This window comes from Notolepis coatsorum, assembly GCF_963971535.1.
Source record: "Notolepis coatsorum genome assembly, chromosome: 7".
Lineage (NCBI taxonomy): Eukaryota > Metazoa > Chordata > Actinopteri > Aulopiformes > Paralepididae > Notolepis > Notolepis coatsorum.
Genome location: NC_140171.1, coordinates 16,778,234 through 16,795,733, shown reverse-complemented (window position 1 = coordinate 16,795,733; position 17,500 = coordinate 16,778,234). Strand labels below are relative to the sequence as shown.

General features: G+C 43.7%; 1 protein-coding gene across 1 annotated transcript in view; it reads left to right on the top strand.

Annotated features, from left to right (window-relative positions):
* The window catches only part of LOC311232642 (procollagen galactosyltransferase 1-like), a gene marked incomplete at both ends in the record, with an annotated part of 35,552 nt that overhangs the window by 7,109 nt on the left and 10,943 nt on the right, over positions 1 to 17,500 (top strand). The window contains one exon of the mRNA XM_084319501.1: positions 5,523 to 5,657. Coding sequence (XP_084175627.1) covers positions 5,523 to 5,657 — 135 coding nt within the window. The remainder of the gene's footprint in view (positions 1 to 5,522; positions 5,658 to 17,500) is intronic.

Here is a 17,500-nt window from a genome sequence, read left to right as displayed (position 1 = left end):
CTCCACTTGACGTCTCTGTCAAAAACTGTCAAATATATACACTTTATGATATATCGAGGGGGGGCGACGGTGGCTCGGGAGGTAGAGCGGTCGTCTGGTAATCCGGAGTTTCCCACAGTTCGATTCCCGCTCCTCCCAGGGGCAGCGTGTGGAAGTGTCCTTGAGCAAGACACTTAACCTCCCTTAACTGCTCCCGATGTGTGAGTGAATGGGTAATAATGTGAGGAACAAATTGTAAAGCGCTTTGGATAAAAGCACCATATAAATGCAGTCCATTTATATAGACTTATATTATTTAATTGTTCAGCTTCACAATACATCATGTCTTGCTAGTATAACATACAGCAGATTCAAAACGATCCCCAGCTAACCTCAAAGGGATAGTTTGAATAAAACAAGAATACTATAGTAGCCAATAGCCAAGTCAGATTACCTCCAGTTGGCCAATCATAAGGTTCACTGCAGCTCAGCGGCCAATCACATGGTTCACTGCAGCTCAGCGGTCCATGTGGGGCGTGGGTCAGGAGGTAACTCTCAAGACCAGCGTCTCTGATCGCTCTGGAAGCCCGCTGCCACATACGGACAGCAGTGTGTAAGAAGCCTCTGTCCAAAGAGCGTGTTGTGGAGACTGGTGTGGCTGTGAATAGGAGGAGACATACTTCACATACTACACAGTAGGGCTGTCCCTGACTGGCATCCACATAGTCGACTTTGATTGGTCGAAATTAGCCAATAGTCGACTACCCCCCTGAATGCAAAAAAAAAAAAAAAAAGTATGAATACTTTTTTTTTATTTATTTTTTATTCCATTTGGGCTGTGGGGGTGCTTAATGTCTGAAGGAGTCGACTGAAGGCTCCTTGTCCTCTGCAAAAGCATGCAATTGGTCCACTGATGGATACATCTTGATATTTGTCTACTCTAGTGTGTTCATTAGACGGGTGAAATCCTCTGTCAGTGCCTTCAGTGTTTTCTTAGGCAGTTAGCCTCGCTGGTATGCGCGCATTAGCGTTAGCCACGCTTCTAGGCCTCTTTGCTTTTGGAAAGAATGATAAAAAAAGAAATAAAAATGATAATATTTCTTTTTTACATATTCATTTTTGCATTCGACTAAGAGGTTGGCAGTCGACTACGGCTCCTTTCAATTGATTAGTCGACTATTAGACTAATCAGGGTCAGCCCTACTACACAGTATTACATACAGTACTGTATGTACAAACTGTCAGGCCCATAGTGACTGACTACCATACAACTTAGATTCATAGCCTGGGCTTTTATTCGCTTCATTCACTGAACTCACGCTGTCTTTATTTGGGCCGGGCGTCTATAAGGGACAAGCCTCGCATTCCTTTTACACAGAAATCTTGCTCAGCAAAGATGGGAAATATCAAATTGTTTATTTTAAACCAGTAAGAATATTCCTTGTATGACATGTGCCAGCATGTACACATCAAAATAAAACAAAAAAAGAACTAGGTATTCATCTACTCATCCTATGGATTATTTAATTATTAAAACTTCACTGCACAACATTTCATTATATACACTGACCTATATGGTCATATACACTGACCTACTGTATTATGGTTATATACACTGACCTACTGTATATAGTTATATACACTGACCTACTGTATATGGTTATATACACTGACCTACTGTATTATGGTCATATACACTGATCTATATGGTTTTATACACTGACCTACTGTATATGGTTATATACACTGATCTATATGGTTTTATACACAATAAAACAAAACCAGTGACAGTGCAGTGACCGGTTGTACAGTATAATAGGCTCCACTAAATAAAGTTACATGACTAGTTTGAAATACTTTCCCCGCCTCGCATAGCGTTGTTGCACATGGTGGACGATTCCAAAGAGGGGTCGGAGGTCAGAGGTGCTCTGTGATGCGTTTAAAAAGTCTTTAATTATTCACGGACACGGGTTAAAAAACATTGAGCCACAACGCGTTGGTATGTTTTTTAACATGTTTTTAAGGCTTTCCCGTGAATAATTAAAGGCTTTTTAATGCAACGCACAGCTCCTCGGACCTCTTTTTGGAATCTGTCGTCGTATGCGGCGAGGCGACGAGGCTCCAGGCGAGTTCTGCTAACTTTATTATTATTACGTCTGTTTTCTTATTCCTTCTTTCAAAGATTCCAACTTGACATCTTTCACTTGTGCCTCAGCTGGGCTTTTCTCCACAAATTAATTTGAATAGTTTAAACTTTTCCCCCTTAAATAATACAGATCCAACAAGAGAGAGAGAGAGAGAGCAAGAGAGAAAGATTGAGAGAGGGAGACAGAGAGGGGGGAGAGCAAGAGCAAAAGAGAGAGAGAGAGAAAGATAGAGAGATGGAGAGAGAGAGCAAAAAAGAAAGAGAGAGATAAAGAGATATAGAGAGAGAGAGCAAGAGAGAGAGATGGCACAAATTACTCTGTAGCCAGGATGCAACAATAATTAATTAATTCCTCATCATCATCATCATCATCCATATAATGAAAATTAAAAGTCCTATTTAAAGGTATAATTAGGTTACAGGGTTAATCAGTCAAATTGGTTCTGTTCAGCAGTACAATGTGTGTGTGTGTGTGTGTGTGCGTGTGTGTGTGTGTGTGCGTATGCGTGTGCGTGTGTGTGTGTGTGTGTGCGTGCGTGTGTGTGTGTGTGTGTGTGTGTGTGTGTGTGTGTGTGCGTGCGTGCGTGCGTGTGTGTGTGTGTGTATGTGTGTGTGTGTGTGTGTGTGCGTGTGTGTGTGTATGTGTCTGTGTAGGGGGAGGGGGGGTGTCTATTCAATTAAGATAGCATAGGCTATCAATCTACTAGGCTGCTGGTGAATTAACTCTGCAGCCCAGGACCCCTGGTGTTGAAATATACATATGAACGCACACTATAGGGCTAAACGCTGAGGGGAGGAAGCTGTCTGGTCTGGATCTCTGGATGTGGAACAGAAAGCAGCCTAAAACACACAGCTGGCAGCGCGGAGCGCGTCCTAGTGGAGATATATAAATACTGCGCCGTCCTCTGTCGGCGCGGGGCAGTGTGAAATAATAGGTTATGAAATGAAAGGGCACCGTCTACTTATATACCCACAGTGCTCTGTGATCAGAGTGGTTTTTTCCCCCCACATGTGACTCATTCAGTGGTTAGTGGTGGTTTGGGCGGCTGTGTGTGTTTGTATGTACTACTGTGTATGCGTGATTGATTTGGACAGATATTGCAGCTGAGATCTGACTTGTGGCATATTTTTTTTGTTAAAATTCTAGTTTGCAACGGAAAGCCAAAATAAAACAGTTGCGGCAAAACCAGAACAACAGGCAGCCAGAACAACAGGCAGCCAGAACAACAGGCAGCCAGAACACCAGGCAACCAGAACAACAGGCAGCCAGAACAACAGACAGTCAGAACAACAGGCAGGCAGAACAACAGGCAGCCAGAACAACAGGCAGCCAGAACAACAGGCAGCCAGAACAACAGGCAGCCAGAACAACAGGCAGTCAGAACAACAGGCAGCCAGAACAACAGGCAGCCAGAACAACAGGCAGCCAGAACAACAGGCAGCCAGAACAACAGGCGGCCAGAACAACAGGCAGCCAGAACAACAGGCAACAAAGAACAACAGCACTTATCCCCAGTCAGAGCATCTGAACTGGGCACCGTTCTGAAGCAGTTCCAGTAGCTCTACAATGATTATGGGAATAATTTCCTGCTGGACGTTGTCCTACTGATGACCAAATCTCAAAACATAACATACTGTATTTCCACTCCTCATTCTCTCTGCTAACACTCGTTGATTGTATGTAATATAATAACATTTACATTTACACATTTAGTCATTTAGATCAGTGGTTCTCAACTGGTCTAGCCTCGGGACCCAACATTTTCCTTAGTCATTAAGTCGCGACCCAAAATTTTGAACCACTATGATTTATGTAAAAAAATAATATTTGCAGTAATACGCAATCTTTCAAAACATGAAATAAACACAAAAAAGTGCAACAAAAGTGCAACTATTGCTAAAAACCCAATGAAATAAAAGAATAATAAATAATATATGCTTCTTAGCAGATTTATTAGCTTAACATAACAGACCTAAGTTTGGGGGAACTAATGGGATAACTGGGATTGCAATAAAAGTGCAACTAGGGCTAAAGACCCAATGAAATTAAATAATAATAATAAATAATTATGCTTCTTAGCAGACTTCTTAGCTTAACATAACAGACCTACGTTTGGGGGAACTAATGGGATAACTGGGGTTGCAACAAAAGTGCAACTAAGGGCTAAAATCACAATGAAATAAAATAATAATAATAATAAATAATATATCCTTCTTAGCAGAATTCTTAGCTTAACATGCAGGGGACTAATGGGATAACTGGGGATGATGTTTGCTCCTGACAAGAGTCTCAAAGTCTGGGGTGATTGTAGACAAAGCAACTCTGAGGTCATGCTCAATGTCCAATCTGTTCCTCCGCTTTGTCTTCAGCTGGACCAGAGCTGAGAAGCCACTTTCACAAAGATAGGTAGTGAAAAAAAAAAGTAAAAAAAAAAAAGGTTTTTTTTTTTACTTTTTTTTTCTCAAAATGGCCCCGCGACCCACTTTTGGGTCGCGACCCACCAGTTGAGAAACACTGATTTAGATGACGCTTTTATCCAAAGTTGTGAACAATAAGTCAGCAGGAAGGGTACATCTCTGGCAGCTAAGGGTCAGTGGCGTTGTTCGCCAAATAGTGTCAAACTTGATAGTAGTATATAGACATATTAGCATGATAGGTAGTAGTATAAATATTGTAGCATAGTAGTAAGGTACATAATAGTACAGACTAGAGCTGACCTCGACTAGTCGAATAGTCGACTAATCGATCGAAAGGAGCCGCAGTCGACTCTCAACCTCTTGGCAGAATGAAAAAGAAAAAGTCTAATATATATTTTTTTATCATTCTTTCCAAAAGCAAAGAGGCCTAGAAGCGTGGCTAATGCTAATGGCGCGCGTACAAGCGAGGCTAACTGCCTAAGAAAACGGGCACAGAGGCACTGAAAGAGGATTTCACCCATCTAATGAACACACTAGACAAATATCAAGATGTATCCATCAGTGGACCACTTGCATGCTATTGCAGAGGACAAGAAGCCTTCAGTCGACTCCTTCAGACATTAAGCACCCCCACAGCCCAAATGGAATGACCCCCCCCCCCAAAAAATAAATATATACCGTATATATAATAATTATTATTCTTTTTTTTGCATTCCAGTCGACTATCGGCAAATTGTGGCCAATCAAAGTCAACTATACAAATCCTTAGTCGGGGACAGGCCTAGTACAGACAGTAAGAAGGTTAGTTATGTATACGTCAATTATAATATGTTAATTATACATTATACAAATACTGTCCCCTTTGCAATACAGATATTCTGTGGTTTTCATATTACAAAATCTATATTCATGCTACCGTTCAGCCCCTGATTGGTGCTAATTTCATTCCGTCTTCTCCTGTCTTGTGTGCTCTCTCTAGTTGGCTGACTGTGACAACCTGCTGACCAATCAGGACGTGCTGTGGAAGCTGATGGGCGAGAACAAGACCGTCGTGGCGCCCATGCTGGAGTCCCGAGCGGCCTACTCTAACTTCTGGTGTGGCATGACCTCACAGGTGATTCCTCTACGCTCAGTCAGCGTTGTCGTAACAACAGGAAACATTACTCCTCTACGCTCAGACACTTAACCCCCTAACTGCTCCCAATGAGCAGGTCGGCACCTTGCTGCATGGTTGCCTCCACCGTTGGTGTGTGAATGTCTGAGTGAATGTGAGGCATATAAAGTTGTAAAGCGCTTTGGATAAAAGCGCCAAATAAAATGCAGACCATTTAATGCAAAAAGAAAAAAAGAAAAAAAACACATATTAAGTTACATTTCTCTCAAAATGATTTTGGAAATATTTGAGAATGAATGGAGCTACAGTTTCGGCTGTAATTTTCCAACACACTTCTCTCTTTCTCTCTCTCTTTCTAACACACACACACACACACACACGCACGCACGCGCGCACACACACACACACAAATGTACAATTGCATACACATAGCCCTTCACTCCCAGACATCTATCTACACACACTACCCCCCCTGCCCTCTCTCTCTACACATAATGTACACACATATACACACACATACGTCCTTCTCATAGTGCACTTAGTTTTGTCTACTCTCCTGTATAAACACTGCGTTAGCTTACCGTTCTTTAGATAGGCTATAGGGCCATTGCTGTAATCTAGGTCTCTCCATGTTGCAATATGTCATTCTGTCAATAAACTCTATCCTCAATCAAAGACCCTGTTGTCCACCGCCGTGAATAATCTGGTGAAGTTATTCCACATCAATACTGTCACACTCCATAGAACGAGGTACTTTGTACATGTTTGTGTGTTCGTTACTCAGTATATTTACATGTCTGTGTGTTTGTTACTCACAGTATTTGTACATGTCTGTGTGTTTGTTACTCACAGTATTTGTACATGTCTGTGTGTTTGTTACTCGTAGTATTTGTACATGTTTGTGTGTTTGTTACTCACAGTATTTGTACATGTCTGTGTGTTTGTTACTCAGTATTTGTACATGTCTGTGAGTTTGTTACTCAGTATTTGTACATGTCTGTGTGATTGTTACTCACAGTATTTGTACATGTCTGTGTGTTCATTACTCACAGTATTTGTACATGTCTGTGTGTTCATTACTCACAGTATTTGTACATGTTTGTGTGTTTGTTACTCAGTATTTGTACATGTCTGTGTGTTCGTTACTCAGTATTTGTACATGTCTGTGTGTTTGTTACTCACAGTATTTGTACATGTCTGTGTGTTTGTTACTCACAGTATTTGTACATGTCTGTGTGTTTGTTAACATGTCTGTGTGTTTGTTACTCACAGTATTTGTACATGTTTGTGTGTTTGTTACTCACAGTATTTACATGTCTGTGTGTTTGTTACTCACAGTATTTACATGTCTGTGTGTTTGTTACTCACAGTATTTACATGTATGTGTGCTCGTTACTCAGTATTTGTACATGTGTGTGTGACGTCTCTCTCTCCTCGTTACTACAGACGTCTCTCTCTCCTCGTTACTACAGACGTGTCTCTCTCCTCGTTACTACAGACGTGTCTCTCTCTCCTCGTTACTACAGACGTCTCTCTCTCCTCGTTACTACAGACGTGTCTCTCTCCTCGTTACTACAGACGTCTCTCTCTCCTCGTTACTACAGACGTCTCTCTCTCCTCGTTACTACAGACGTGTCTCTCTCTCCTCGTTACTACAGACGTGTCTCTCTCTCCTCGTTACTACAGACGTGTCTCTCTCTCCTCGTTACTACAGACGTGTCTCTCTCTCCTCGTTACTACAGACGTGTCTCTCTCCTCGTTACTACAGACGTGTCTCTCTCTCCTCGTTACTACAGACGTGTCTCTCTGCTCGTTACTACAGACGTGTCTCTCTCTCCTCGTTACTACAGACGTGTCTCTCTGCTCCTCGTTACTACAGACGTCTCTCTCTCCTCGTTACTACAGACGTGTCTCTCTCTCCTCGTTACTACAGACGTGTCTCTCTCTCCTCGTTACTACAGACGTGTCTCTCTCTCCTCGTTACTACAGACGTGTCTCTCTCTCCTCGTTACTACAGACGTGTCTCTCTCCTCGTTACTACAGACGTGTCTCTCTCTCCTCGTTACTACAGACGTGTCTCTCTCTCCTCGTTACTACAGACGTGTCTCTCTCTCCTCGTTACTACAGACGTGTCTCTCTGCTCCTCGTTACTACAGACGTGTCTCTCTCCTCGTTACTACAGACGTGTCTCTCTCTCCTCGTTACTACAGACGTGTCTCTCTCTCCTCGTTACTACAGACGTGTCTCTCTCTCCTCGTTACTACAGACGTGTCTCTCTGCTCCTTGTTACTACAGACGTGTCTCTCTCTCCTCGTTACTACAGACGTGTCTCTCTCTCCTCGTTACTACAGACGTGTCTCTCTCTCCTCGTTACTACAGACGTGTCTCTCTGCTCGTTACTACAGACGTGTCTCTCTCCTCGTTACTACAGACGTGTCTCTCTCTCCTCGTTACTACAGACGTGTCTCTCTGCTCCTCGTTACTACCTCCTCGTTACTACAGACGTGTCTCTCTGCTCCTCGTTACTACAGACATGTCTCTCTCTCCTCGTTACTACAGACGTGTCTCTCTCTCCTCGTTACTACAGACGTGTCTCTCTCCTCGTTACTACAGACGTGTCTCTCTCTCCTCGTTACTACAGATGTGTCTCTCTCTCCTCGTTACTACAGACGTGTCTCTCTCTCCTCGTTACTACAGACGTGTCTCTCTGCTCCTCGTTACTACAGACGTGTCTCTCTCTCCTCGTTACTACAGACGTGTCTCTCTCTCCTCGTTACTACAGACGTGTCTCTCTCTCCTCGTTACTACAGACGTGTCTCTCTGCTCCTCGTTACTACAGACGTGTCTCTCTGCTCCTCGTTACTACAGACGTGTCTCTCTGCTCCTCGTTACTACAGACGTGTCTCTCTCTCCTCGTTACTACAGACGTGTCTCTCTCTCCTCGTTACTACAGACGTGTCTCTCTCTCCTCGTTACTACAGACGTGTCTCTCTCTCCTCGTTACTACAGACGTGTCTCTCTCTCCTCGTTACTACAGACGTGTCTCTCTCTCCTCGTTACTACAGATGTGTCTCTCTGCTCGTTACTACAGACGTGTCTCTCTCCTCGTTACTACAGACGTGTCTCTCTGCTCGTTACTACAGATGTGTCTCTCTGCTCGTTACTACAGACGTGTCTCTCTCTCCTCGTTACTACAGACGTGTCTCTCTCTCCTCGTTACTACAGACGTGTCTCTCTCTCCTCGTTACTACAGACGTGTCTCTCTCTCCTCGTTACTACAGACGTGTCTCTCTGCTCGTTACTACAGACGTGTCTCTCTCTCCTCGTTACTACAGACGTGTCTCTCTCCTCGTTACTACAGACGTGTCTCTCTCTCCTCGTTACTACAGACGTGTCTCTCTGCTCCTCGTTACTACAGACGTGTCTCTCTCTCCTCGTTACTACAGACGTGTCTCTCTCTCCTCGTTACTACAGACCTGTCTCTCTCTCCTCGTTACTACAGACGTGTCTCTCTGCTCGTTACTACAGACGTGTCTCTCTGCTCCTCGTTACTACAGACGTGTCTCTCTCTCCTCGTTACTACAGACGTGTCTCTCTCTCCTCGTTACTACAGACCTGTCTCTCTCTCCTCGTTACTACAGACGTGTCTCTCTCCTCGTTACTACAGACGTGTCTCTCTCCTCGTTACTACAGACGTGTCTCTCTCTCCTCGTTACTACAGACGTGTCTCTCTCTCCTCGTTACTACAGACGTGTCTCTCTGCTCGTTACTACAGACGTGTCTCTCTGCTCCTCGTTACTACAGACGTGTCTCTCTCTCCTCGTTACTACAGACGTGTCTCTCTCTGCTCGTTACTACAGACGTGTCTCTCTCTCCTCGTTACTACAGACGTGTCTCTCTCTCCTCGTTACTACAGACGTGTCTCTCCTCGTTACTACAGACGTGTCTCTCTCTCCTCGTTACTACAGACGTGTCTCTCTCTGCTCGTTACTACAGACGTGTCTCTCTCTCCTCGTTACTACAGACGTGTCTCTCTCTCCTCGTTACTACAGACGTGTCTCTCTGCTCCTCGTTACTACAGACGTGTCTCTCTCTCCTCGTTACTACAGACGTGTCTCTCTCTCCTCGTTACTACAGACGTGTCTCTCTCCTCGTTACTACAGACGTGTCTCTCTCCTCGTTACTACAGACGTGTCTCTCTCTCCTCGTTACTACAGACGTGTCTCTCTGCTCCTCGTTACTACAGACGTGTCTCTCTGCTCGTTACTACAGACGTGTCTCTCTCTCGTTACTACAGACGTGTCTCTCTGCTCCTCGTTACTACAGACGTGTCTCTCTCTCCTCGTTACTACAGACGTGTCTCTCTCTCCTCGTTACTACAGACGTGTCTCTCTCTCCTCGTTACTACAGACGTGTCTCTCTTCTTCTCGTTACTACAGATGTGTCTCTTTCTCCTCGTTACTACAGACGTGTCTCTCTGCTCCTCGTTACTACAGACGTGTCTCTCTGCTCCTCGTTACTACAGACGTGTCTCTCGAAAGAAAGAAAGAAAGAAAGAAAGAAAGAAAGAAAGAAAGAAAGAAAGAAAGAAAGAAAGAAAGAAAGAATAAAAGGAAGAAAGAAAGAAAGAAAGAAAGAAAGAAAGAAAGAAAGAAAGAAAGAAAGAAAGAAAGAAAGAAAGAAAGAAAGAAAGAAAGAAAGAAAGAAAGAAAGAAAGAAAGAAAGAAAGAAAGAAAAAAAGAAAGAAAGAAAGAAAGAAAGAAAGAAAGAAAGAAAGAAAGAAAGAAAGAAAGAAAGAAAGAAAGAAAGAAAGAAAGAAAGAAAGAAAGAAAGAAAAAAAGAAAGAAAGAAAGAAAGAAAGAAAGAAAAAAAGAAAGAAAGAAAGAAAGAAAGAAAGAAAAAAAGAAAGAAAGAAAAAAAGAAAGAAAGAAAGAAAGAAAGAAAGAATAAAAGAAAGAAAGAAAGAAAGAATAAAAGAAAGAAAGAAAGAAAGAAAGAAAAAAGAAAGAAAGAAAGAAAGAAAGAAAGAAAGAAAGAAAGAAAGAAAAAAGAAAGAAAGAAAGAAAGAAAGAAAGAAAGAATAAAAGAAAGAAAGAAAGAAAAAAAGAAAGAAAGAAAGAAAGAAAGAAAGAAAGAAAGAAAGAAAGAATAAAAGAAAGAAAGAAAGAAAGAAAGAAAGAAAGAAAGAACTACAGACGTGTCTCTCTCTCCTCGTTACTACAGACGTGTCTCTCTCTCCTCGTTACTACAGACGTGTCTCTCTCTCCTCGTTACTACAGACGTGTCTCTCTGCTCGTTACTACAGACGAGAGAAGCGTTAACCTGGCCTCCTCCACAAAAAAACGAATGAAAAAAAGAACGAAAAAAATGAACTAACTAAAACGAAAACGCAAAAAAATTAACGCAAAAAAAACAACAACGCAAAAAAACGAACGAACTAAAACAAAAACGCAACTAAAACAAAAACGGAAAAAAACTAACGCAAAAAAATGAACGAACTAAAACGAAAACGCAAAAAAAAAACGCAAAAAATGTTTACGAACGAAAACGAAAACGAACGAAAAAAAGAACGAAAAAAATGAACTAACTAAAACGAAAACACAAAAAAATTCACACAACAAAAAAAAAACGCAAAAAAAGAACGCAAAAAAAGAACAAACTAAAACGAAAAGCACAAAAAAATAACGAAAAAAAATCGAAAAGCAAAAAAGAACGCAAAAAAACGAAAATGCAAAAAAACTACAGCAAAAAAATCTTGTCTCTCTCTGCTCGTTACTACAGACGTGTCTCTCTCTCCTCGTTACTACAGACGTGTCTCTCTGCTCGTTACTACAGACGTGTCTCTCTCCTCGTTACTACAGACGTGTCTCTCTCCTCGTTACTACAGACGTGTCTCTCTGCTCGTTACTACAGACGTGTCTCTCTCTCCTCGTTACTACAGACGTGTCTCTCTGCTCCTCGTTACTACAGACGTGTCTCTCTCCTCGTTACTACAGACGTGTCTCTCTCTCCTCGTTACTACAGACGTGTCTCTCTGCTCCTCGTTACTACAGACGTGTCTCTCTGCTCGTTACTACAGACGTGTCTCTCTCTCCTCGTTACTACAGACGTGTCTCTCTCTCCTCGTTACTACAGACGTGTCTCTCTCTCCTCGTTACTACAGACGTGTCTCTCTGCTCCTCGTTACTACAGACGTGTCTCTCTCCTCGTTACTACAGACGTGTCTCTCTCTCCTCGTTACTACAGACGTGTCTCTCTGCTCGTTACTACAGACGTGTCTCTCTGCTCGTTACTACAGACGTGTCTCTCTCTCCTCGTTACTACAGACGTGTCTCTCTGCTCGTTACTACAGACGTGTCTCTCTCTCCTCGTTACTACAGACGTGTCTCTCTCTCCTCGTTACTACAGACGTGTCTCTCTGCTCCTCGTTACTACAGACGTGTCTCTCTGCTCCTCGTTACTACAGACGTGTCTCTCTGCTCGTTACTACAGACGTGTCTCTCTCTCCTCGTTACTACAGACGTGTCTCTCTCTCCTCGTTACTACAGACGTGTCTCTCTGCTCCTCGTTACTACAGACGTGTCTCTCTGCTCCTCGTTACTACAGACGTGTCTCTCTCTGCTCGTTACTACAGACGTGTCTCTCTCTCCTCGTTACTACAGACGTGTCTCTCTCTCCTCGTTACTACAGACGTGTCTCTCTCTCCTCGTTACTACAGACGTGTCTCTCTCTCCTCGTTACTACAGACGTGTCTCTCTGCTCGTTACTACAGACGTGTCTCTCTCTCCTCGTTACTACAGACGTGTCTCTCTCCTCGTTACTACAGACGTGTCTCTCTCTCCTCGTTACTACAGACGTGTCTCTCTGCTCCTCGTTACTACAGACGTGTCTCTCTCTCCTCGTTACTACAGACGTGTCTCTCTCTCCTCGTTACTACAGACCTGTCTCTCTCTCCTCGTTACTACAGACGTGTCTCTCTGCTCGTTACTACAGACGTGTCTCTCTGCTCCTCGTTACTACAGACGTGTCTCTCTCTCCTCGTTACTACAGACGTGTCTCTCTCTGCTCGTTACTACAGACGTGTCTCTCTCTCCTCGTTACTACAGACGTGTCTCTCTGCTCCTCGTTACTACAGACGTGTCTCTCTGCTCGTTACTACAGACGTGTCTCTCTCTCGTTACTACAGACGTGTCTCTCTGCTCCTCGTTACTACAGACGTGTCTCTCTCTCCTCGTTACTACAGACGTGTCTCTCTCTCCTCGTTACTACAGACGTGTCTCTCTCTCCTCGTTACTACAGACGTGTCTCTCTTCTTCTCGTTACTACAGATGTGTCTCTTTCTCCTCGTTACTACAGACGTGTCTCTCTGCTCGTTACTACAGACGTGTCTCTCTGCTCGTTACTACAGACGAGAGAAGCGTTAACCTGGCCCTCCTCTAACCGTGTCGTACCTGGCCTCCTCCACAAAAAAAATAATAAAAAAAAGAACGAAAAAAATAAACTAACTAAAACGAAAACGCAAAAAAATTAACGCAAAAAAAACAAAACGGAAAAAAACGAACACAAAAAAACGAACGAACTAAAACAAAAACGCAAAAAAACGAACGAACTAAAATGAAAAAAATAAATAAAAAATTAACGAACTAAAACGAAAACGCTAAAAAACGCAAAAAAAATAACGAAAAAAACTAAAACGCAAAAAATAACACAAAAATTAACGAAAAAAATAACGAAAAAAATGAACTAACTAAAACGAAAACGCAAAAAAACTAACGCAAAAAAAACGAACGCAAAAAAACGAACGCAAAAAAACGAACGAACTAAAACAAAAACGCAACTAAAATGAAAACGCAAAAAAAATCTATGCAAAAAAATGAACGAACTAAAACGAAAACGCAAAAAAACAAACGCAAATTTTTTTTACGAACGAAAACGAACACAAAAAAAAGAATGCAAAAAAAAGAACACAAAAAAACGAACGAAAAAAAGAATGAAAAAAATGAACTAACTAAAACGAAAACGCAAAAAAACGAACGAACTAAAATGAAAACGCAAAAAAAATAAAAAATGAACGAACTAAAACAAACGCTAAAAAACGCTAAAAAATAACGAAAAAAACGAAAACTCAAAAAAAATTACAAAAGAATTAACGAAAACAAGAACGAAAAAAATTAACTAAAACGAAAACGCAAAAAAATGTATGCAAAAAAAACAAAAATGCAAAAAAAACAAACGCAAAAAAAAGGACAAACTAAAACGAAAACGCAAAAAAAATAACGGAAAAAATCGCAAACGCAGAAAAATAAACGCAAAATAACGAAAACGCAAAAAAACTAACGCAAAAATAAAGTCTCTCTCCTCGTTACTACAGACGTGTCTCTCTGCTCGTTACTACAGACGTGTCTCTCTCCTCGTTACTACAGACGTGTCTCTCTGCTCCTCGTTACTACAGACGTGTCTCCCTCTCCTCGTTACTACAGACGTGTCTCTCTCTCCTCGTTACTACAGACGTGTCTCTCTCTCCTCGTTACTACAGACGTGTCTCTCTGCTCGTTACTACAGACGTGTCTCTCTGCTCGTTACTACAGACGTGTCTCTCTGCTCGTTACTACAGACATGTCTCTCTCCTCGTTACTACAGACGTGTCTCTCTGCTCGTTACTACAGACGTGTCTCTCTCTCCTCGTTACTACAGACGTGTCTCTCTCTCCTCGTTACTACAGACGTGTCTCTCTCTCCTCGTTACTACAGACGTGTCTCTCTCTGCTCGTTACTACAGACGTGTCTCTCTGCTCCTCGTTACTACAGACGTGTCTCTCTCTCCTCGTTACTACAGACGTGTCTCTCTCTCCTCGTTACTACAGACGTGTCTCTCTCTCCTCGTTACTACAGACGTGTCTCTCTCTCCTCGTTACTACAGACGTGTCTCTCTCTCCTCGTTACTACAGACGTGTCTCTCTCCTCGTTACTACAGACGTGTCTCTCTCTGCTCGTTACTACAGACGTGTCTCTCTGCTCCTCGTTACTACAGACGTGTCTCTCTCTCCTCGTTACTACAGACGTGTCTCTCTCTCCTCGTTACTACAGACGTGTCTCTCTCTCCTCGTTACTACAGACGTGTCTCCCTCCTCGTTACTACAGACGTGTCTCTCTGCTCGTTACTACAGACGTGTCTCTCTCTCCTCGTTACTACAGACGTGTCTCTCTGCTCGTTACTACAGACGTGTCTCTCTCTCCTCGTTACTACAGACGTGTCTCTCTGCTCCTCGTTACTACAGACGTGTCTCTCTCTCCTCGTTACTACAGACGTGTCTCTCTCCTTGTTACTACAGACGTGTCTCTCTCTCCTCGTTACTACAGACGTGTCTCTCTCTGCTCGTTACTACAGACGTGTCTCTCTCTCCTCGTTACTACAGACGTGTCTCTCTCCTCGTTACTACAGACGTGTCTCTCTCTCCTCGTTACTACAGACGTGTCTCTCTCTCCTCGTTACTACAGACGTGTCTCTCTCTCCTCGTTACTACAGACGTGTCTCTCTCTGCTCGTTACTACAGACGTGTCTCTCTGCTCCTCGTTACTACAGACGTGTCTCTCTCTCCTCGTTACTACAGACGTGTCTCTCTGCTCCTCGTTACTACAGACGTGTCTCTCTCTCCTCGTTACTACAGACGTGTCTCTCTCTCCTCGTTACTACAGACGTGTCTCTCTCTCCTCGTTACTACAGACGTGTCTCTCTCTCCTCGTTACTACAGACGTGTCTCTCTGCTCCTCGTTACTACAGACGTGTCTCTCTCCTCGTTACTACAGACGTGTCTCTCTCTCCTCGTTACTACAGACGTGTCTCTCTCTCCTCGTTACTACAGACGTGTCTCTCTCCTCGTTACTACAGACGTGTCTCTCTCTCCTCGTTACTACAGACGTGTCTCTCTCTCCTCGTTACTACAGACGTCTCTCTCTGCTCGTTACTACAGACGTGTCTCTCTGCTCGTTACTACAGACGTGTCTCTCTCTGCTCGTTACTACAGACGTGTCTCTCTCTCCTCGTTACTACAGACGTGTCTCTCTGCTCCTCGTTACTACAGACGTGTCTCTCTGCTCCTCGTTACTACAGACGTCTCTCTCTCTCCTCGTTACTACAGACGTGTCTCTCTCTCCTCGTTACTACAGACGTGTCTCTCTGCTCCTCGTTACTACAGACGTGTCTCTCTCTGCTCGTTACTACAGACGTGTCTCTCTCCTCGTTACTACAGACGTCTCTCTCTGCTCCTCGTTACTACAGACGTGTCTCTCTCTCCTCGTTACTACAGACGTGTCTCTCTCTCCTCGTTACTACAGACGTCTCTCTCTGCTCCTCGTTACTACAGACGTGTCTCTCTCCTCGTTACTACAGACGTGTCTCTCTCTCCTCGTTACTACAGACGTGTCTCTCTCTCCTCGTTACTACAGACGTGTCTCTCTCTCCTCGTTACTACAGACGTGTCTCTCTCTCCTCGTTACTACAGACGTGTCTCTCTCTCCTCGTTACTACAGACGTGTCTCTCTCTCCTCGTTACTACAGACGTGTCTCTCTCTCCTCGTTACTACAGACGTGTCTCTCTGCTCGTTACTACAGACGTGTCTCTCTCTCCTCGTTACTACAGACGTGTCTCTCTCTCCTCGTTACTACAGACGTGTCTCTCTGCTCCTCGTTACTACAGACGTGTCTCTCTGCTCCTCGTTACTACAGACGTGTCTCTCTCTCCTCGTTACTACAGACGTGTCTCTCTCTCTCTCGTTACTACAGACGTGTCTCTCTCCTCGTTACTACAGACGTGTCTCTCTCTCCTCGTTACTACAGACGTGTCTCTCTGCTCGTTACTACAGACGTGTCTCTCTCTCCTCGTTACTACAGACGTGTCTCTCTCCTCGTTACTACAGACGTGTCTCTCTCTCCTCGTTACTACAGACGTGTCTCTCTGCTCGTTACTACAGACGTGTCTCTCTCTCCTCGTTACTACAGACGTGTCTCTCTCTCCTCGTTACTACAGACGTGTCTCTCTGCTCGTTACTACAGACGTGTCTCTCTGCTCGTTACTACAGACGTGTCTCTCTCCTCGTTACTACAGACGTGTCTCTCTGCTCCTCGTTACTACAGACGTGTCTCTCTCTCCTCGTTACTACAGACGTGTCTCTCTCTCCTCGTTACTACAGACGTGTCTCTCTCTCCTCGTTACTACAGACGTGTCTCTCTCTCCTCGTTACTACAGACGTGTCTCTCTCTCCTCGTTACTACAGACGTGTCTCTCTCTCCTCTTTACTACAGACGTGTCTCTCTCTCCTCGTTACTACAGACGTGTCTCTCTCTCCTCGTTACTACAGACGTGTCTCTCTCTCCTCGTTACTACAGACGTGTCTCTCTGCTCCTCGTTACTACAGACGTGTCTCTCTGCTCCTCGTTACTACAGACGTGTCTCTCTCTCCTCGTTACTACAGACGTGTCTCTCTCTCCTCGTTATTACAGACGTGTCTCTCTCTCCTCGTTACTACAGACGTGTCTCTCTCTCCTCGTTACTACAGACGTGTCTCTCTCTCTCCTCGTTACTACAGACGTGTCTCTCTCTCCTCGTTACTACAGACGTGTCTCTCTGCTCCTCGTTACTACAGACGTGTCTCTCTCTCCTCGTTACTACAGACGTGTCTCTCTCTCCTCGTTACTACAGACGTGTCTCTCTCTCCTCGTTACTACAGACGTGTCTCTCTCCTCGTTACTACAGACGTGTCTCTCTCTGCTCGTTACTACAGACGTGTCTCTCTGCTCCTCGTTACTACAGACGTGTCTCTCTCTCCTCGTTACTACAGACGTGT